This window comes from Canis lupus, chromosome X (assembly GCF_048164855.1).
Source record: "Canis lupus baileyi chromosome X, mCanLup2.hap1, whole genome shotgun sequence".
In the NCBI taxonomy this organism is placed as follows: Eukaryota; Metazoa; Chordata; class Mammalia; order Carnivora; family Canidae; genus Canis; species Canis lupus.
This window is the reverse complement of record NC_132876.1, coordinates 59,009,916-59,033,762: the sequence shown is the minus strand read 5'-3', so window position 1 is coordinate 59,033,762 and position 23,847 is coordinate 59,009,916. Positions and strand designations below refer to the sequence as shown.

Genomic DNA, 23,847 nt, shown 5'->3' with positions numbered 1-23,847 from the left:
TGTGATCCCTGTGTCCCGGGATCAAGTCCTGAATCAGGATCCCCACAGGAAGCCTGCTTCTCCCTCTGCCTATGTCTCTGCTTCTCTCTGTTTCTCATGAATAAATAAATAAAATCTTTTAAAAAAACATTTTTAACATCACTCATCATCAGGGAAATACAAGTCAACACTACAGTGAGATGCCACTTCACATCTATCAGAATGAATATATTTAACAACTCAGGAAACAACAGATATTGTCAAAGATGGGGAGAAAGAGAAACTTTCTGGTGGGAAAGAGAAACTGTTGGTGGGAATGCAAACTGGTACTGGCATTCTGGAAAACATATGGAGGTTGCTCCAACAGTAAAAAAGAGAACTATCCTATGACTTAGTAATTGCACTACTGGGCATTTAACTAAATGATACAAAAATATAAATTTGAACGTGTATATTCTCCCCAATGTTTACAGCAGCATTATCAACAATAGGCAAACAATGAAAACAACCCAAATATTCATCGACTGATGAATGGATAAAGATGTGAGATTTATGTACATGTATATACATGTGTGTATACATACATATGTATGCATATATAAATTAATATTACTCAGCTAATACAAAAGTGAAATCTTGCCATATGAAACAACGTGGATAGAAGAAGAATGTGTTATGCTAAGTGAATTAAATTGGTCAGAGAAAGAAAAATACCATTTGATTTCACTAATGTGGAATTTAGAAAATGAAACAGATGACCAAATTGGTAGGGAAAAATAAGAGAGGGAAACAAACCAAAAGAGATTCTAAAAAATAGAGAACAAACTGAGGGTTGATGGAGAGAGGTGAGCGGGATATGGGTTAGATGGATGATAGGTATTAAGGACATATTTTGGGCAGCCCCAGTGGCCCAGCAGTTTGGCAACGCCTTCGGCCCGGGGTGTGATCCTGGGGACCCGGGATCGAGTCCCACGTCAGGCTCCCTGCATGGGGCCTGTTTCTCTCTCTGCCTTGTCTCTGCCTCTTTCTCTCTGTGTGTCTCTCATTAATAAATAAAATCTTTTTTTTTAAATGGACACAGTATAAAATTGGATTGACATTGGTCTCTTTCACTATTTCATATATTCCACATATGAGTGAAACCATATAATGATCGTCTTTCTCAGACTGACATATTTCACAAAGTGAAATACCTTTCATTTCCATCCATGTCAGTGTAAATGGCAGGTATTTGTCCTTTCTGATGGCTGAATGATATTCTATTGTGTGTGTGTGTGTGTGTGTGTGTGTAGATGATAGATAGATGATAGATAGATAGATAGATAGATAGATAGATAGATAGATAGATAATGTGTGTATATGTATAATATCTTCTTTACCCATTCATTTTTCAAAGGACATATCAGCTCCTTCCACAGTGGCTATCGTGGACATTGCTACTATGAACATTGGGGTGCAGGATTCTTGTCAATTCACTACACCTGTATGTATCTTTGGTGTAAATACCCAGTAGTTCAATACCTGGGTCATAGGGTAGCTCTATTTTTAACTTCTTAAGGAATCTCCACACTGTTTTTCCAGAGTGGCAGTACCAGCTTACATTCCCACCAACAGTACAAGAAGGTTCTCCTTTCTCCACAACTGGTCAACATTTGTTGTTTCCTGTCATATTAATTTTAGCCATTTTCACTGGCATAAAGTGGCAAGGAATGTGAAGCAATTTTTCATATGCTTGTTGGAAATGTGTAGGTCTTTTATGGAAAAATAGTCTGTTCATATCTTCTGCTCATTTCTTGACTGTTTGTTCTTGGGTATTGAGTTTGATAAGTTCTTTATAGATCTTGGAAATCTGTGTAGCTGATATGTCACTTGCAATTATCTATTCTCATTGTGTACGTTGTCTTTTAGTTTTGTTGACTGTTTCTTTTACTGTGCAGAAACATTTTATCTTGACAAAGTCCCAATAGTTCATTTTTGCTTTTGTTTCCCTTACCTTCATAGATGTGTCTCACAAGAAGTTGCTGTGGCCAAGTTCAAAACGGTGTTGCCTGTTCTCCTCTAGGATTTTGATCGATTCTTGTCTCACATTTATATCTTTCAACCATTTTGAGTTTATTCTTGTGTATGGTGTAAGAGATGGTCCAGTTTCATTCTTATGCATGTGGTTGTCCAATTTTCCAAACACCATTTATTGAAGAGATTGTCTTTTTTCCACTGGATATTCTTTACTCCTTTGTCAAAGATGAGTTGACCATAATGTTGAGGATCCATGTCTGGGTTCTCTGTTCTGTTCCATTCATCTACGTGTCTGTTTTTGTGTCGGTACCATACTCTCTTGATGATTACAACTTAATAACATAGTGTCAAGTCTGACATTGTGATGCCCCCAGCCTTAGTTTTCATTTTCAACATTTGTCTGGCTATTCAGGTTTTTTTTTCTGATTCCATACATATCTTAGGATTATTTGTTCCAACTCTGTGAAGAAAGTCCACGGTATTTTGATAGGGATTGCATTGAATGTGTAAATTGCTCTGGGTAGCATAGACATTTTCAAAATATTTATTCTTCCAATCCATGAGAAAGGAATGTTTTTCCATCTGTTTACATCTTCCTTGATTTCTTCATAAGTGTTCTGTAGTATTTGGAGTATAGTTACTTTACCTCTGTGGTTAGGTTTATTCCTAAATATCTAATGGTTTTGGGTGCCTTAATTTCTCTTTCTTCAGTCTCATTGTTAGTGTATAGAAATGCCACTGATTTCTGGGCACTGATTTTGTACCCTGCCACACTGCTGAATTGCTGTATGGGTTCCAGTGATCTTGGAATAGAGTCTTTTGGGTTTTCTATATACAGTATCACATCATCTGCAAACAGGGAGAGTTTGACTTCTTCTTTGCCAATTTGAATGCCTTTTCTTTCTTTTTGTGTCTGCTGTGGCTAGGACTTCTAGTACTATGTTGAATAACAGCAATGAGAGTGGACATCCCTGTCGTGTTCCTGATCTTAGGGGAAAGGCTCCCAATGTTTCCCCATTGAGAATGATATTCACTGTGGGATTTTCATAAATGGCTTTTATGATATTGAGGAATGTTCCCTCTATCCCTACACTCTAAAGACTTTTGATCAGGAATTGATGCTGTATTTTGTCAAATGCTTTCTCTGCTCCTACTCAAAGGATAATATGGTTTTTGTGTTTTATGTTATTGAAGTGATTGCAAAATTGTTTTATGAATGTTAAACCACCCTTGCATCCCAGGGATAAATCCCACTTGGACGTGGTGAATAATCCTCTAAATGTACTGCTGGATTCTATTGGCTAGTATCTTGGTGAGAATTTTTGCATTCATGTTCATCAGGGATATTGGTCTATAATTCTCCTTTTTGGTGGGATCTTCGTCTGGTTTTGGGATCAAAGTAATGCTGGCCTCATAACGAGTTTGGAAGTATTCCCACCATTTCTTTCCTTTGAAATAGCTTTAGTAGAGTTAAGTATTAATTATTCTCTAAATGCTTGTTAGAATTCTCCTGAGAAGCCATCTGGCCCTGGAGTTTTGTGTCTTGGGAGGTTTTTTCCTCACTAGTTACTGACCTATTCAGGTTTTCTATTTCTTCCGGTTCCAGTTTTGGTAATTTGTAGGTTTCCAGAAATGCATCCATTTCTTCCAGATTGCCTAATTTGTTGGCATATTGTTGCTCATAATGTGTTTTCTAAAATCACTTCTATTTCCTTGGTATTGGTTGTGATCTCTCCTCTTTTGTTGTTGGTTTTATTAATTTGGGTTCTTTCTGTTTTCTTTTTAATAATGCTGACTAGGGGTTTATCTATATTATTAATTCTTTCATAGCCAGCTTCAGATTTCATTTACCTTGTCTAGGAAAGATGGTAGAAAAGTAGGAGTCCTTGATTCATCAGGTCCTCCAACTAGATAACTTACAAATCATTCTGAACACCTATGAATCCAACATGAGATGTAAAGTGAGAATAGCTGGAATCCTACAAAGAGAAAAGTGATCACTTTTGACAAGACAGGATGGCAGAGAAGAGGAAAGGTGGGGGAGAGGAGCTGTGGAAAGCCTTGGCAGGAAAGCACCACAGTGGACAATCGGGAACTTTAGAAATCTGTGCCTGAAAGAGTCTTCTCTGACTGTAAAGTGCTCATGGGGAAATAGAGCAGAATCTTAGGAGGGGCAGTGAAATCTCAGTATTACCAGAGACACAACAAGAATAGGGTCGCCTGGGAGAAAGCTCATCACAAACTGCAGTAGGATCTCAGTAAAGGGTTGGAATGCCATAACCCTCCCGGAGCATCTGGGAGAACCCGGCTGGGTGCATGGACTATCACCTGAGCTCTCTTACCCTAGAGCTCTGCAATGGATGGAGGCAGGCTGTCTTCCATTCCCTTTGTGAGAGGTGAAGAGAGCATGGGTACAGTGGCACAGGGCCCTCAATCTGAGGGCACCAAAGTGGAAAAAGCCAGCTATCCTCCATTCCCTCCAGGACAGGTGAAACCAGGGAGGGCACAATATGGCAAGAACTCTCCTGCCACTGGGCCCTCTTCAATTTGTGCAGATCAGTGCCCTCACATCTGCCCCCAGGATGATCTAGGCCAGTGTGCACTGAGAGACTGTGGTTCAGTACATGTGAGGAACTCTTGGCTCAGGGGCTGGAGATCTGGCTGCCATTTTTTTTCGTTTTGCCTTTCACCATGGAGAGGCAAGGCCTCTAAGGAACAAAGGCCTCACAGGATAAATAGCTCACACTGAGCCAGGCTAACTGGCAAGGGACAGGGCATCCCCGCCCAGGCACAGATACCTGAGAATCAGTGCAGCAGGCCCCTCCCCAAGAAGACCAGCTGGAAGAACAAAGGAAGAGCAAGGTTACTGATGAAGCAGCACTGGAAGGCTCCAGGACTGAGGAAAATAGTATATAGAACTCAAAGTTCTTTCCTTATGATTCGTTTATCTTTCAGGTTAAAAATTTCCAATATTTTTTCTCTTTTCCTGCCTTAATTTCAATATTTTACCAACTCTTTGTTTTTAAGCTTTTTCCTTTTTGACTTTCATATTTCTACAATTATATATCTTAAATATATTCTTCACTTTTGCATTCCTTTAAATGTATTCAAGTTAATTTTGGGAGATTTATGAACTATGGGTTTTTGGTTTCTGTTTTGTTTTTTCCTGTCTTGTTTTGTTTTATAATGGTGGAAGTTAGTACCTTCTAACACATGGATCAAAATACACCCAGAACCAAATGGAACATCATGTTGGTTCATTCTGTGAGATTATATTCTCTGTTCCTTCCCATTCTACCCCCCTCTTATCTTGTTTCTGTTTTGGTGGCTGATGTTGGGTCTCTATATAAGTTTTGCTGGTTATATAAATTTGGAATTTAGCATCTTCTAACAAACACAACAAAATACACCCAGAACCAAAAGGTTCACCATCTAGGTCCACTCTGTGAGACCATATAGTCTCTCTGCCACCCCTACTCCCCACCCTTTTTAAAATTCTATTTTTTAAAATTTGTTTTTCACTTTCCTGGTACTTTTATTTTGTTCTGTTCTTCTTTTTCTTTTATTTTCTGGTCTCTGACCTCTTTGACATTGTCTACATTGTAATTTACTTAGGTCTTGGCTGATATTTTTCACTCTGCTCACTCATGTAACCATTCTGCACTGGACAAAATGACTAAAAGGGAAAATTCAACACAAAAGAAGGAATCAGAAGGAATATTCTCTGCCACAGACCTACTTGATATGGATTTAAGTAGCATAAGTAGCATGTCAGAGATAACATTCACAACTACAATTATAAAATTACTGGTGCCTCTGGAAAAAAGCATAAGGGACTTGAGATTCTCTTACTGCAGAATTGAGATCCAATCAGGCTGAAATTAAAAATACTTTAATTTAGATTCAGTCTAAACTGGATGCTGTAACTGCTAGGGCTAATGAGGTGGAAGAGAGAGTGAGTGACATTGAAGACAAGTTGATGGAAAGGAAGGGGTGAGGAGAAAGAGAAAAACAAGAACCTACAAGGAAAGACTTCAGGAAATAAATGATAGCTTGAGAAGGAATAATCTTATTGGGATTCCAGTAGAAGTAGAGAGAGAGAGATGATCTCAAAGTATATTTGAACAAATCATAACTGAGAACTTCCCTAATCTGGGGAAGGAAACAGGCATTCAGATCCAAGAGATAAAAAGGACCCCCCCAAAAAAATCAACAAAAACCAATCAACACCCTGACATATAAGAGTGAAGCTTGCATATTTCAAAAATAAAGAGAAAATTCTAAAAGCAGCTAGAGACAAGTGATTCTTACCATATATGGGGATAAACATCAGGTTAACATCAGATGTCTCCACAGAGACCTGGCAGGCCAGAAAGCACTGGCATGAAATATTTAGGGTACTATACAAGAAAAACATGCAGCCAAGAATACTTTATCCAGAAAGTCTGTCTTTCAGAATAGAAGGAGAGATAAAGAGTTTCCAGGAAAGACAGAAACTGAAAGAATATGTGACCACCAAAGTGGCTTTGCAAGAAATATTAAGGGGGACATTGTAAGACATGGAGGGAGCCCCCCCCAAAAAAAACTGCAGAAATAAGGACTGTATAGGTAATACTATGACACTAAATTCATATCTTTCAAAAGTTACTGTGAACATGAATGGACTAAATGATCCCATCAAAAGACATAAGTTATCAGACTGGTTAAAAAAGCAAGACTCATTTATATGCTGTCTACAAGAGACTCATTTCAGACCTAAGGACACCTCCAAGGGTTGAAGGGGTGAAGAACCATTTACCATTCAAATGGTCCTCAAAAGAAAGCTAGGGTAGCAATCCTAGTTTCAGATAAAGAAGGCCACTATATCATACTTAAAGGGTGTATCCAACAAGAAGATCTAACAATTATGAATATTTATGCCCCTAATGTGGGAGCTTCCAAGTATATCAACCAATTAATAACCAAAGTAAACAGATACACAGATAATAATACGTTAATAGTAGGAGACTTCAACACAGCACTCTCAGCAAAAGACAGATATTCTAAACAGAACATCAGCAAAGACACAAGGACCTTGCATGATACATTGGATGCAATGGATTTAACAGATATATGCAGAACATTCCATCCTAACGCAACAGAATACACATTCTTTTCAAGTGCACATGGAACTTTCTCCAGAATAGACCACATGCTGGGTCACAAATCAGGACTCAACTGATACCAAAAGATTGAGATTATCCCCTGCATATATTCAGACCACAATGCTTTGAAACTAGAATTCAATCAAAAGAAGAAATTTGAAAGGAACTCAAACACTTGGAGGTTAAAGGGCATCCTACTAAAAGATGAATGGGTCAACCAGGAAATTAGAAAAGAATTCAAAAGAATCATGGAAACTAATGAAAATACAACTGTTCAAAATTTTGGGATTTGCAGTCCTAAGAAGGAAATATGTTGCAATACAAGCATCCCTCAAAAAATTGGAAAAAAACTCAAATACACAAGCTTACCACTCACCTAAAGGAATTGGAGAAATAACTGCAAATAAAGCCTAAACCAAGGAGAAGAAGAGATATAAAAGACTAGAGCAGAACTCAATGAAATAGAGAGCAGAACTATAGACCTGGTCTCCAAGGTTTCAGATGAGAAATCCACTGTCATTTGAATTGGTATTCCCCCATAAGTAATGCATCATTTCTATCTGTCAGAATTCAGGATTTTTTGCTTTGTCTTTGTTTTTCAGTTTAATTATTATGTGCCTGGGTGCAGCAGCTTTCTTTTCATGTATCTTGCTTGGAATTCACTCAGCTTCCTGAATCTGCAGATTTAGGTTAGATTTTTCCCCAAATTTGAGAAGCTTTGGCCATTATTTCTGTGAGTATTCTTTAAGTCCTGTTCTCTCTTTCCTCTTATTGTAGGATTTCCATGATACAAATATTGAATTTTTGTTATTGCCCCACAGGATTTTGAGGCTCTATTTATTTTTCAGTCTGTTTTATCAGTGTTGTTCCAATTGGGTACATTCTAACAATCTGTACTCAGCTTAATTGATTTGCTTCTCTTTTATAACCACTCAAATCTTAAGGAATCTTGTAGGTTTGTTGTAACTTTTAGTAGTGTAATTCTATTTTTAATTTTTTTTGTTTTTATTTAAATTTGATTTGCCAACATATAGTATAACACCCAGTGCTCATACCATCAAGTGCCCTTCACCCAGTTACTCCAACCCACTGCCCATCTCCCCTTCCACAACCCTTTTTTTTTCTTTCCCAGAGTTAGAGGAGTATCTCATGATTTGTCTCCCTCTAATTTTTCCCACTCAGTTCCCCTCCTTTCCCTTATAATCCCTTTAACTATTTCTTATATTCCACATATGGGTGAAACCATATGATGATTGAAACCATAATTCTAATTCGGTTTTTTATAACATTAATTGCTTTCTTGAGATTTTCTATTTTTTCATTGTTTCAAGGTAATGTGTAATTGCATGTTGAAACAGTTTCATAATGGATGCTCTGAAATACTTGTCATAAAAAAAACAAAATAAAATGCTTGTCAGATAATTCCATTATCTCATTCACCTCAGCATTTGTGTCAGTTGATTTTCTTTTATCATTCAAGTTGTGACTTTCCTGGTTCTTGGTATGCTGGGTGATTTATTGTTTCCTGAACATTTTAGCCATTATGTTAGGAGATTCTGGGTTTTGTTTAAATCTTTTTTTTTTTATTTTATCAGGCGGGCACGTGGGTTCTCGTCTACATTTATGTGTTGTGGTTCCAATGGTACTTTCTGGTGGTATTTTAATTTTCAAATCATTTTAGTATTATTTTAATTTGCTTGGTTTATTTGGTACCACATGGGCTACTGTCTCTATGTGGGAAAAAAGATTTTCCACCCTTCAGGGATGAATAGCACACTTAATAATCTGTGCACATTTAGTGTCTTGATCATTTTTGTTGGTGCTAACCAAGCCATATGATTCTTTAATTGGGGGAAAGAATTCTCTGGCCTACAGGGAAAAAGAAGCTTTCCAGGTCAGAATACTTTTTGTAGAATCTCCTTCAGCATTACTACCTGGTATCTCAACCAAGGGAGGAAAGGTTCAGGCACAACAGAGAAGGAGAGCACTTCTCTGGTTGCTAATTGTCACTGAGGCTTCCAATTGAGCTCCTTTGCCAATCTTTCTAGGATCACTTCATGCTGTTTGGGGACTCCCATCCCATCAGTAGAAGGAATGAGCCTACTCAAGCTGTTTTTTCTTGTTATATTGGGGGTCATGAGTTGCCTGGCCTGAGTTAACTTCTGTTGTTAATTGGGAGGCAAAATACCCTGTAGTTCTTCCAAGTCATGGAGTTACTAACCAGTTGCTTCCTTTCCAACTTTCAGAGATCTCCACTGGTGGCATCCTAATTTTTCCATGGTTTATATCTCTACTTTTTGGGGAAGAAAAAAAAGGAGAAAAAGAGTTTACATAATATTGTTCAATTCAAAAATTCCTAGCTTCAGTTTTATTATCCCTACCTACCATAAAGTAACTTATCTTTCTAAAAGTCTACTCATGTCTCTTTTATAATTAAAGTCCATTAATAGTTTGCCATCTATTGCAATGTCTGGGTGGCTCAATGGTTGGGCATCTGCCTTCGGCTCAGGGCATAATCCCAGGTCCAGGGATTGAGTTCTGCATCGGGCTCCCTGAAAGGAGCCTGCTTCTGCCTGTGCCTGTGTCTTGGCCTCTCTCTGTGTCTCTCATGAATAAAGAAATAGAATATTTAAAAAAATAGTTTCCCATCTATTGACATCACAATCTCCTAAGGTACTTGTTAAAATTCAGATGTATAGGTCTTATGTAGACCAACTGAGTAAGATTCTTTGAGAAAACACAATTTTAATGTTTTTTTAATATTAATATTACACAAATCGCAACAACTGTAGTAGGACGTCAGAAAAGCGAAATAAGACTTAAAATACTAGTTACTCATTGCTTCTAAATCCCAAAATGCACTAATAATAAATAGTAATGTGAATTTCTTAATTTTGATTGAGATATTTATATCAATCATGACTCAATTATATGATCAAATTAACTGGGATAATTAGATGTAAAAACATTATGATACTTTATTAATTATCTTTTTATTGATATATAATTAATATATAGTGTTATATCAGTTTCACTATATAGTGTACACTATAATGATCCAACAATTCTACACATTAATCAATGGTCATTATGATAAGTGTACCTCTTAATCTCCTTTATCTATTTCACCTATATCATTTATTACCTTAGAGTGCTTTTTAAAATTGCAAAAACCTGGTCAAAGTTTAGATGGTGTACTGATTACATTTTATTTAAGGTTACATTGGTAATATATATAAATATGATCTCAAAATATGTCCTTTGAGATAATGCTGTCTTATTGAGATTCAATTTTGCCAACTTTACAAATATCATGACAATTTTCTCAATGTCATTCTTATCAACAGCACAGGGTAAAACCCTGCTTGCTGCTTTAAATAAAATATTACTTACTGCTCTTTTTCTAGAACACCCTGTAATCCAAGGCACAGTAAGGTTTCCTGAAATCTGTGGAAACAACAAATGGAATTTCAGTAAGGTATGAATTGATACTACTTGGAATGCTGATCAACAACAAAGAATTCATATAAGAAAGATGTCAAGATAGGTCTGCATTCAGAGCATATCTCCCACATAGACAATGTCATCTCCTTATTGAACACAACAGATTTAAAGGGCCTTCTTTTGTAGGAAAATTTTAGAAGTTGTACAGTTCCCCTGGGAAATTCAAGAAAATTTCTAGGGTGTTGTTGGGGCCTGGAGGTATTCTGTAGACAAGATAATTTTTATAGGGTGGCTCAGTTGGTTAAGCATCTGCCATTGGCTCAGGACATGATCCTGGGGTCTTGAACTCCCTGCTCTGCAGGTAGTCTGCTCTTTCTCTGCCCCTTGCCCCTGTTTGTATCTAACTCTCAAATAAATAAAATCTTATAAAAATTTTATTTTTATAGTAAAAATTAAGTAGTCTGTAGAATACATGTTACAATAATTAAGTTATTAACTATAGTCATCATGCTATGTATTAGTTCTCTAGACTTATCCTACATAACTGCAAGTTCCTTTTTAAGCAGAAACTACTAAAATGAATAACCAGCAACACCTTATTACATCAGCATTGACACACAAGAAGATAGGTGCTACTCCAGTTGGATTCTGGGAGACCAAGGTGGTCCTGTGAGCTACAGCACAGGGTAGCCTAGATGTAACCATACTTTTTGCTGGCATACATAAATTTTGGGGAACACTCCAAATTCTCCACTTGCCATCTCCTTCCCTTCCAAATAAATACCTCCTGAGAGACTGACAAGTCAAATCAGCTTACTAAATGGTAATGCTGAGAATATGGTATTCACTTGAACACTTATTTTTGTTGATAAAATTATATTTAGTGATGACCTATGAATGAGTATTATGCTTACTGATGAGGAATGATAATCAAACAGACAATGCAAATAGTAATGTCCTTTATTCAAAATTCAGGTAAAATATTACTGTCCCTGTTACTAGATCTGAAATTTTGAGTTCAAAATACACCAACATACTAGGGTTAGGCTAAAAAATTTAATTATATAAACTCCAAATAATACTTTTAAGTAAAAAATATTAAAACTAATTTTACTTGAGTTAAAATCGCATTACAGTAACATAGCAATAAACTGTAATGTTTGAGGATCATGAAGTTTTGAGTAACTGATTATTAAGATGGTAAACTAAAAAGTAAATAAATAAATACATAAATATATAAATACAAAATGGTAAACTGAGTGAATATGAAATTTCTATGGAAAAAATTCTTCAAAATGTATACTTTCTTGTCCTCCCATCAATACTTTGCATATAATATGCTTGCAAAGTAAATTGGTTGCTAGTCTTTTTTTTAAAGATTTTTATTTATTTACTCATGAGAGACACACAGAGAGAGGCAGAGACATAGGCAGAAGGAGAAGCAGGCTCCTTTGGAGGAGCCTAATGCAGGACTCCAAGACCACGACCTGACGCAAAGGCAAACGCTCAACCACTGAGCCACCCAAGTGCCCCAATTAGTTGCTGGTGCTATGAAGGAGGTGATGCTACTATAATAATCACATGATATAGTCTTGAAAAAATAGAGATATCCACCTATTTTGTATTATCTGTGCATATGCTCCCACCTATTAATGAGGATAATTTGAAACTAGCTATATAAAGTTGCTAAAGAAAACATGTTAAATCAAAGGAATTGCAAAAAAGAAAAACCAAAACCCATAAACCAGTAAGCAATAAAAAGTTGCATGTGAAATTTAAAAAAATGATACATATAATATACATGGCAATCGGATGTCTTTAAAAATGGGCATTATACATTTTAAGAACATAAATGTGGTTTTGAGGAGTGCTTGTGTAGTTCAGTCTGTTAAGCACTCGACTCTTGATTTTGACTCAGGTCATGAACTCAGGGTCATGGAACTGAACCCCACATTCGGCTCCACACTCAGGGCTGAATGCTTGAGATTCTCTTCCTCTGCCCCTCCCCTCTACTTGAGCTCCCTCTCTCTCTCTGTTTCAAAATAAATAAATTAATTAATTAATTAATTAAATTTGGTTTTCTGCTTAAGTCAATTGTATGTAACCAAGAAAATAGAAAACTCTTATAAGCACTTTCACATACAAATCTTATCAATTCCATGAGCATTAGGAAGAGATGAAGTTTCATACCTTTTTAAAAAATTCTGTGACACCAGTTACAAAACACTCAAATGCTATATTCAACTATCTTCCCCTGTTTACTTCAAATCATTTTTCAGTTCTTTATGTTTCTGGCAAAATTCAGGAAAGCCAAGGATAGCAGGTAAAATTGTATGCTTTTTTGAATAATAATGCTGTAAAAATATATTCTTCAAATTCGGGTAGTTTTGTTTGGTCAATAGTGATTATAAGATTTCTCCCTCATCAGAAGCTATAAAAATAGTATTTCAAATGAAAAGCATACCACATTTATCATTTAAATGACATTTAAATTCCAAATGCATTTTCTAACACCCTGATTTGGAAAACTGCAAAATTAACTGACAAAGAGAAAAAACTGATTCAACAAATATATTCAAACTTACACATCCAAATGAGTACTGTGTGTATCAAAGTAGAAAACTTAGAAATTATAAAGTCATTACAATGATGTTGCCATTGTTTGAAACATCTTGGGAACTTTTCTTTCAGAGTTGGTAATCCATAACACCCAGAGACTGTCTCATTATTTTGTATTCCCATTGTTTTAACCGAAAATATAAAAGCCCAAATTGGATATCAATATTGTTCACTAAATGTGGCTTAAAATAAATTCTATTTTACAAAATCAAATTCTCCCTCAAATGATGAAGATTTGCCACCAGTGAGAGCATATAAAAAAACCTCATAGGCCTTAAAAGCAATTGAAAAAGAACTTCAATAACTTTTTGACATATTAAACATTATTGAAATAAGTATAGATAGATAACTTTCCAAAGTAACTAATTGAATTCTGTTCAGGTATTTATCAGGCATCTCTTCTACAATGGGCAAGTTTTAGGTGCTATTGGAAATAAAAAAAAAAAAGATGTGTAAAACATAATTTCCTGGAGGGTAAAAATTATGATACGAGAGGGAAAGGTAAGAAAGGAATATGAATGACATTAACATAAAGAATACTATGATAAGTGTCATAAGAAAGGTACAATTGAAATGCAACAGGAGTTCAAGATATGGCAAAATTACTTTAAACTTGCGGAGGACAAACATTATATGGTCTCATTCATTTGGGGAACATAAAAAATAGTGAAAGGGAATAAAGGGGAAAGGAGGAAAAATAAGTGGGAAATATCAGAAAGGGAGACAGAACATGGAAGACTCCTAACTCTGGGAAATGAACTAGGGGTGGTGGAAGGGGAGGTGGGCGGGGGGTGGGGGTGACTGGGTGGCAGGCACTGAGGTGGGCACTTGATGGGATGAGCACTGGGTGTTATTCTATATGTTGGCAAATTGAACACCAATAAAAATAAATTTATTATTTAAAAAAATAATAAAAATAAACAAAGTGCTAGAGATTAGGTAAACTCAGTTATTGGTAGTAATGAAGGTCTCAATTCAAAACCCTCTTTTGGGTAAAGTGATTCAGAGTGAAAAAAAAAACTTGAGGATTTGTATCTCAGCTGGACCTTTAAAAATGAGTAGAATTTTAATAGAAATAAAAAAGAGCATTTAAGGGGGAAATAATGGCATGAGCATAGTTGAATAAAAGAATAGGATGTGTTTGGGAATAGTCAGTTCAACCAGACCTCAAAGTAGAATTGAGGTGACTTTGGGGAAGCCATGAATAACAAAGTACATACACATCGAATTCAGTGGAAAATAGGGAACCACTGAATGTTTTTAAGCAAATGAGTTGTTTGTTCAGAATATATTTTTATACATTAAGATGACTGATTTAACTCAATGTGTATAGTAAACTGAATAAATATGGAAACTTAAAATAGTTTAGGCAAGAGGCAATCTAGGCTTGGAATAAAGTTAGGGGAGGTAGTAATTGAGAAGAGGCATGTAAAATACGTTTCAGAAAACAGGTCATCTGCATGAGATTGAAGAGAACTAGACAGGCAGTAAATTACTGGAATGGTTTTTTTATGGTCCTCATAAGACCGCCTCTCCAAATGGCTGGCCTGCTCAAACAAAAAGAGAGTTGGAGAGTCACAATTTTGGATGTGAATGCAAGGAAGTGCCTAATGTTGTAAATCTGCTTCTCATGGCTAAAAGTAGATATACCAAAGGAAGCAATACACTTATTGGCATATAAACTGGAGCCACATCATATGGATAGTTAAGGTTTGTGAACCCAACTATAACATACTTATATTTTTTTTGTGGAAATTTATGTTTAACATAGGTACTATATATCAGAATATAAATTATATGTGTGTGTGTGTATACATATATATATATATATATATATTTCTGTACATGAGTATGCATTCACAGGAAGGCATGTTTATAGTTACTTTTATAAATGATTTAAGGGATTTTTAAAAATAATTTTACTACATTTCATTTTACACAATTTAGACCCTACATATGACTCTGCTGTAATATTTCTGCTGGACTATGAGATTCTTAAGGGCAAAGTATCATATCAATTTAGTCTAATTATAGTTACACATGAATATATACAAAAAAGCATTTATGTGATTTCAAAACACTTTCTTATAAAAACAATTCTAAGGGCACCTGAGTGGCTCAGTTAAGTGTTTGACTCTTGATTCTGGCTCAGGTCATGATCTCATGGTTGTGAGATCAAACCCCAAGTCAGGCTCCATGGAGCCTGCTTCAGTTTCTTGGTCTCCCTCTCCCTCTACCCCATCTCCCTCACTCTTTCCCTCTCTCTCTAACAAAGCAAAACAAAACAAAACCACAAAAAACCCACAACACAATTCTATACATATTCTGGATATTCTATTTAAAAAATTAATTAACTAAAATAATCAGACAATAACCATGTCTATCAGAAAAGTTTGTCAGTAACAGATTTGTAAACCAATATTTTAGCTTTCCATCAGTTATTCTAATGTCAGCTGAACAATAAAACCTATCAATCATTCTGCTTTAATCATCAAAGCTTCCTAGATATTTTAAAATTATAAGATTTATCACACAGAAGATACTGCTAGGTATGTGGTAAGCAATCAATAAATATATGCTGATTGACTGAATTAATCATGCACCATCACTACACACTAGTTTTACTTGCTGAAATTCAACAAAAGGCCAAAAGTGGAAATGTACTAGAGACCATTATATGCAGGTAGGCCATTGGGAGGAGGGAATAACTAGCTTCTGGTAGAGAACAATCTGTTCTGGAGCAAAGAAGAAAAGATGTACTGGCTTATTTAAAAATACTTCCCTCTGATCTCTCTACCAAATCTGGAAAAGCTTTCAGAAATAAGCTTTACAAATTGAAATTTCAATACTTCAACTTTTGTCCAAACAACTAACACCTTATTTAAGCATATGATTTTTTCTTCTATTAAGTGATGAAAATAAACTTGTGTTTAGAAAATCTTATCATCCTGAAAAGTTCTTGCAAGCAAAAACCAAGATGCTATTTGGGATTATTCTTTTTCCTATATAATTTTAGTAGTTAAATTTCATAAAGCACAAGAGACTAAAATCAGGGAAACTCAAATTCCAAGATGTTCAATGGAATTATAAAAAGTAGTCAGACATAACATTAACTAACCTGATTTCACCATTCTGATTCTAGTAGAGATACTATTTGTGAAAAATAATGGAAGGATATTAGAAAAATAATATAACTTAGCATGTGGAATGATTATTTCTGATCCAATGGCCTTGGGGAGTATACAATTACAAATCTGGATACCCTGAAATTATACTCTAACATATTTTAAAATATTACATTAATTTTACTCATATAAGAGAAATTTTATAAATTATAAAAATATAAATTCTTTACTATCATCAGAAAATAAATTGTCAAATGGTATCTTTCAGTTATAAATATACAACTGAAATGAAATGTTTTATTACAGGTATATTCAGAGATTAGTTCCTTAAACAAAAGAAAAAGATTTATAGTTCTTATCAAGTTAAAATTCCTGCTAGGTTAGGCCAGGTTTCTTAATATTAATTATGATTCCAAGTCTTTGCTTTACACATGGTTCCTTGTTTAACCAAAAGATAGGCATTTAAAAGAAATAAAACATCCTGGATATTTTTTGCAATAACTCTATATGGACTACATTTACCCTGCAATTTAAAAAACAGAGAGATGCCAGCAAGATAAATAAGCAGCTCCATAGTCTCATCCCCCATGGAAATATTAAAAATTAGAGAATGACAAGAGTTACATTATGGTAGCTTTATAAATGATTCAAATATCTACAGCAATCAGGCAAAAGCCCAACCAAAAAATTACACATTGTAAATGGTAGGAAGTTTTATGGAATTTTGACTTGATCTTGTCATACTCACTTTCTGGTGGAGCATGACACAGTTCAGGAGAAGTACTGGACTGGTTTCCAATTATCTTATGTGAACCAAAGAATAGAACAGACTGAATTTATAGCGTTCTTACCTGGATTTGGGCTGCCTGAGTGATTAATCTCTTTAGCACCTAACTTGGAGCTCAGATAGCTAAAAGTGGCATGAATCACATCTCAGGCTAGGGAAAATAAGAGGAAGTAGCAAGCAAGGCTCAAGAAAACTCCAAGGCCACCACAGACCCACATACAGCTCGATAAAAAGATTACTGATTGAGGAGATAATAGACCAACCTAGAGTTCTAGGAGAAGCATAAGTGATGCTCTTTGGGAAATGAAGACCTTTCATAGGATAATCAATAAAAAGCATATACACAGGACCAAGGGAGACACATGCCCAGAAAAGGCCTGCAAAGGCGTTAAGCCTTTATACCAGGCAAATTAGTGAAGGTCTTAAAGTGCACTGACCCAGACTGCAAGGACTGGAAGACAATTGTTTTTCAAATGCCCAATTTAAAAAAATCACAATATGTATAAAGAAACAGGAAAACTTTGCCCATTCAAAGGAAAAATTCTGTAGAATATATCCCTGAAGACATCAGACTTCCCAGACAAATATGTTAAAACAATGATCTTAAATATGCTCAAAGAGCTAAAGGAAACCATGGACAAAGAACTAAGGGAAAAAAGGAAGAAGGTATATTAACAAAATGAGAATGTCATCCAAGAAATATAAATTACAAAAAGAACAAAACAGGAATTTTGGAACTCACAAGTGCAATAATTGAAGTGAAAAATTAACTAAAAGAGTTTAACAGAAAATGGAAGAGATAGAAGAAAGAACCAGTGGACTTGAAGAAATATAATTTGATATTATTGTGTTTGAAGACCAAAAAGTAAAAAGGATGAGAAAAAGTAAAAAGGGTTTAAGAAACTTATGGAACATTAACAAGCAAACCAATATGTGTATTATAGAAGTCTCAAAAGTAAAAGGAAAAGAAAAAGGGGCAGAGAAATGATTTGAATAAATAAAAACTGAAAACTTCTCAAATCTGAGGAGAGTCATTGACATAAAAATCCACAATCCACTAAGCTCAATTCTAACTAGGATAAATTGGAAGGGATTCACAAGGAGATACATTATAATCAAACTGTCAAAAGACACATACAAGGAGAGAATCTTGAAAGCAGCAAAAGAGACTCACTACACACAGGGGCTCACAGCAACCACTACTCAGATTTCAGCAGACCAAATTCTTAACTGCAATGCCCAGGCAGTAGTTCCACTCAGTGGTATGGCTTCTTCTACAGAGTCAACATGGATGTACAGTCTGACCAAGGAACTCAGCAAGGTGCAGGTCTGCCCAGTTCGGGTGCTCAAATAAAGAGCTTTCAAGCTCTGCAGTACAGTTTTCTCCTAGGTTGCAAAGTCATAATCCAACCAACTGCTGAGTGTAGCTCTTAACCATTCCTAATCAGAAAGGCTAGCCAGAATACCTGGAAGCTGCATAATTCAGCATCACTACCACAGAGTGTGGCAGGCAAAGCTGATTATCCACAGAACATAGCCAGTGGCACTGTTCAACTAGGGAACAAGGACAGTGGGCCAACTTGAATGAAGATCATAAATAAAGAGCTTTTCCCAGATTGGAGTCAGTTTACCCACTCTTCCCAAGTTAAGGGAGTTAATCTGCAATTCCCTTCATTGAGGAGCATAGCTCCAGACTCTCTGGACCTTGACTTGGAATACATGGGAGGTTGCTTGGGGCTGGCCATTCTGTTTGTTCAGATGGGGAGCTACAACCTACCATATTCACTGCTAAGTGTAGTTCCCAGTACCACCTGACAAGAAAACCTGGCTGAAACATGTGCAGAGCCCAGCAATGCTTAAGTGGAGAATCTGGCAGGAATAGCTAATTATCCACAGAGCAAAGGCAGTGGCCCCCTTCAGCCAGGTAAATTGGTGAGGTGGTTTGACTTCAGTCAAGATTAAAAGCAAAGAGCCTTTCCAGCCTTTTCTCTGTCTGCTCCACTCAGGTAGAGAAATTAATTTTAGCACTTCCCAATGTTGAATACAACTTTCCATTTAAGCATCCAAGGAACCTAACATGGAAAGTTGCACACCTCATCCAACAGCTCTGCTTACAGTGGGACTTAAACAGAAAGCAAAGCCAATAGCTTTCCCCATCTGCAAAGTAAAACTGGTGGCCTATCTGGCTAGGGAATTCAGAACGTAGGCTTGCCTGATTTAAATCCCTAAACAAGGAGTTATGAAGAACCTGGGGCCTGTTCTATTACACTGAACAATTTCAAAGCATCAACTATTACTGAGTATAGTACCCAGACTTAATTATTTAAGAAGCCTGTCCATGGAACCCAGGCAACTGTGGAACATAACCTACAAGGTAACTTGCCTTGCTTGAGAGAAGCAAACCACAAGAAGTCCTATTCAACTGATTTCAGCCAGAGGAAACCCAATTAAACTCAGAGCTCAGGCAGTGTTTTTGCCCCAAAATAGATACTGATAGCAAGTTCCACCTTCCCAAGGACATTACCAGGAGACATATTCAGAAACCCAAAATGAGCTGACTGGTAAAGAACTGTCTCTGCCAAAGAGAACATGTAAATTCTGGAAGGGGAGACTGCTTATTCAAATGCAAAGGCACCAAAGTAAACAATCAAGGATCATGAAAAATCAGGTCACATGACACCACCAAAGGAAACTAATAAAATTTAAATAACTGCGCCTAAAGCAATGGAGGTCTATGAACATTAAAAAAAAGAAGTTAGAACAATCCTTTTTAAATAAGTGTACTAGTGAACTGAACTACAAGAACACAAAGATATAAAATTAAGGAAACAATGCATGACCAACAAGAGAAGCTCAACAATAGAAACCATCATTGAAAACAAAAACAACAACCAGAAAGCCTAGATCTGAAAAATATCATGACTGACCTGAAGAATTCAATGGAGAGCTTCAAAACCAGGTTCAATCATGCAGAAGAAAGAATCAGAGACCTAGAAGATAGACCATTTGAAATTACACAGACAGAAAAGGAAAAAGGAAAAAAAAAGTATGAAAAAGAGGGAAGAAAGCCCATGAAATTTATGGGGCATGATAAAAAAGAAATATACACATTATGAGAATACCAGAAGGAAAAGAGAAAGAGGATAGGACAGAAAGTATATTTGAAGCAATAATGGCTGAAAACTTCCCAAATGTGGGGAGAAAAATGAACATCCATATCCATGAGTTCCAAAGGATCCCAAATAGTTTGAACCTGAGCAGGGCTAAGCTGAGATACATTATAACTAAATTTTCAAAAGTCAAAGATAATGAAAGATTTTAAATTAGTGATAGAAAGAAAGTTACATACAAGGGATCTCATAAAATCATAGGCAGATTTCTCAGCAGAACCTTTTCAGGCCAGAAGATAACGGAATGATACATTCAAAATATTGAAAAAACAACTGGAGTACCTGGGTGGCTCAGTCAGTTAAGCATCTAACTCTTGGTTTTAGCTCAGGTTATGATATCATGGATCATGAGATCAAGCCCTGTGTCAGCCTCTGAATTCACCGGGAAATCTGCTTGAAGATTTACTCCCTCTGGCCCTGCCCCTCCTTTCACCTATGTGCTTGCTCTCTCTCTCTCTCACTCTGTCTCACTTTATCTCTTTTTCCCAAATATTTTTTTTTAAAAAGAAAAGAAAAGAACTGTCAACCAAAGATCTATACCCAGCAAAGCTGTCCTTCAGAAATACTTTCTTGAATAAATAAAAGCTGAGGGAGTTTATCATACTAAGCCTGCCTTACAATAAATGCTAAAGGGAGATCTAATAGTGAAAGTAAAAAAGATGATAAATAACACCATAAAAACATGTAAAGGTAGACTAAAACTCACTGGTAATTTTAAATATATAGTCAAAGTTAGATTCTATAATATGGAAGTGGTGGTGTATAATTTGCTTGCCCCAGTAGTTTTTTTTTTTTTTTTTTATGATAGTCACAGAGAGAGAGAGAGAGGCAGAGACACAGGCAGAGGGAGAAGCAGGCTCCATGCACCGGGAGCCTGATGTGGGATTCGATCCCGGGTCTCCAGGATCGCGCCCTGGGCCAAAGGCAGGCGCTAAACCGCTGCGCCACCCAGGGATCCCTACCCCAGTAGTTTAAAAGTTAAAATATATAGTAAAATACAACTGTAGGTAACAAAATGTGTTACTGGTTATACAACAAAAAAAAATGTAAACTGCAACATCTATAATCCAAAATATGGATGGGGAGAAATAAAATGAAAAGAAACACAATGGCTTAATGTATGGAAAGGCATGATTCAATAACACACTGCCTACAAGAGACTCACTTTACCTTTAAAGATATACATAGACTAACAGTGAAGAGACAGAAAAATATTTCAAGGAAACTGTAAAAGAAATCAGGAATATCTATAATTATATCAGACAAATTAGACTACACTATAAAAAGGTAAAAAGAGACAAAGAAAATCATCATACAATGATAAGGGGGTCCAATCCATCAAGACAATATAATAATTGTAGATGTTTATGCTCCCAACATCAGAGGACCTAAATATATAAAAACTAAAAGAGATAAAAAACAAAATAAACAATAATATAGCCATAGTTGGTGACTTTATACTTTTTAAGTTTTTATTAAAACTCTAGTAAGATAATATACAGTGTAGTATTAGTTTCAGAGGTACAGCTTAGTGATTCAACACTTTAGTGATTCAACATTTAAATATACACCCAGATCTCATCACAACAGGTGTACTCCTTAATAACCATCACTTATTTAACCCAACCCCCAACCACATCACCTCTAGTACTCATCAGTTTGCTTTCTATGTTTAGTCTGTTTCTTGAAGGGAAATACTTTTTCACTGTTGGTGGGAATGCAAACTGCTGCAGCCACCCTGGAAAACAGTATGGAACATCCTCGAAAAGTTAAAAACAGAGCTACCACATGATCCAGTAATTGCACTAGTAGGAATTTACTCAAAGGACATAAAAATGCTGATTCGAAGGGGCTCATGTACCTCAATGTTTACAGCAGCACTATCAGCAATAGCCAAATTATGGAAAGAGCCGAAATGTCCATCGACTGATAAATGAATAAAGAAGAGGTGATACACACACAATGGAATATTAGCCATCAAAAGAATGAAATCTTGTCATTTGAAACAACATAGATGGAACTAGAGTACATTATGTGAAGTGAAATAAGTCAGTAAGAGAAAGAAAAATATGAGATTTCACTCATATGTGGAATATAAGAAACAAAATGGATGAACATAGAGGAAGGGAGGTAAAACAAAAAATAAATACAGACAGGGAGACAAACCATAAAACAGACTCTTAACTATAGAGAACAAACTGAGGATTGCTGGAGGGAGATGAGTGGGGGGATGGGCTGAATGTGTGATGGGTATTAGGGAGGGCACTTGTTGGGATGAGCACAGGGTGTTATATGTAAGTGATAAATCACTAATTTCTATTCCTAAAACCAATACTACACTCTATGTTAATTTGATTTTTTTAAAGATTGTTTCTTGGTTTGCCTCTTCCCCTTTTTCCTCTATGATCATTTTTTTTGTTTCTTAAATTCCACATATGAGTAAAATAAGATGGTATTTGTCTTTCTCTGATTGATTTATTTCACTTAACATAATATTCTCTATATCCATCCATGTTGTTGCAAATGGTAAGATTTCATTCTTTTTACAGCTGAATAATATCCCATTGTGTGTGTTCGTGTATACACCACTCTATCTCTTTATCAGTTGATAGACATTTGGATTCTTTCCATAAATTATATATAATATTTGGGCTCTTTCCATAATTTGGCTATTGTTGATAATACTGCTATGAATTTCATGATGCATGTATCACTTTGAATTGGTATTGTTGGATTCTTTGGATAAATGCTTAGTAGTGCAATAACTGTATCTTAGGATAGTTCTACTTTTAACTTCTTGAGGAATCTCCATACTGTTTTCCAGAGTGGCTGCACTAATTTGCATTTCCACCAAAATTGTAAACAAGTGAAAATTAAAATGCAACAGTCCAAAACCTTTGGGATACAGCAAAAGTGGTCTTCAGAGGTAAGTATAAAGCAATACAGGCCTACCTCAAGAAACAAGAAAAATCTCAAATAAGTAACTGAACCTTATATCTATCTAAAGGAACTAGAAGAAAAACAACAAATAAAGCCTAAAGCCAGAGAAGGAGTGACATAATAGAAGATTAGAGCAGAAATAAATGATATAGAAACTAAAAAACAATAAACTAGCTCAATGAAACAAGGAGCTGGTTTTTTGAAAAAATTGGAAAAAAAAATTGGTAAGCCCATAGCCAGAGTTGAAAGAAAAAAAAAGACCCAAATAAATAAAATCACTAATGAGAGAGGAGAAATAACCAACACCAGAGAAATACCAAGAATTGTAAGAAAATATGAAAATCTAATGGCATTAAATTAGAAAATCTGCAAAAAATTGATAAATTTCTAGCAACATATAAATACCAACACTGAAATAGGAAGAAATAGAAAACTCAAACAGACTGATAACCAGCTAAGAAATTGAATCAGTAATCGGAAAATTACCAACAAACTCTAGGGCCAGGTGGCTTCACAGGTGAATTCTACCAAACATTTAAACAAACTATTCAAAAAAAATAGAATTGGAAGGAAAATTTCTTTTTTTTTTTTTTTTTAAATTTTTTTTTAATTTTTATTTATTT

The 23,847-nt window shown here is 35.7% G+C and overlaps 1 protein-coding gene across 6 annotated transcripts in view; it reads right to left on the bottom strand.

Moving 5' to 3' along the window:
- HDX (highly divergent homeobox) overlaps positions 1 to 23,847 on the bottom strand; it is a 280,813-nt gene that overhangs the window by 173,125 nt on the left and 83,841 nt on the right. For all 6 annotated transcript variants that reach the window (XR_012026078.1, XR_012026077.1, XR_012026080.1 and 3 more), the window contains exon 4: positions 10,533 to 10,586. Coding sequence is in view for 2 of the 6 variants with exons in the window: in XM_072815335.1 (XP_072671436.1) it covers positions 10,533 to 10,586 (54 nt within the window). In the remaining 4 variants the exon portion in view is untranslated. The remainder of the gene's footprint in view (positions 1 to 10,532; positions 10,587 to 23,847) is intronic.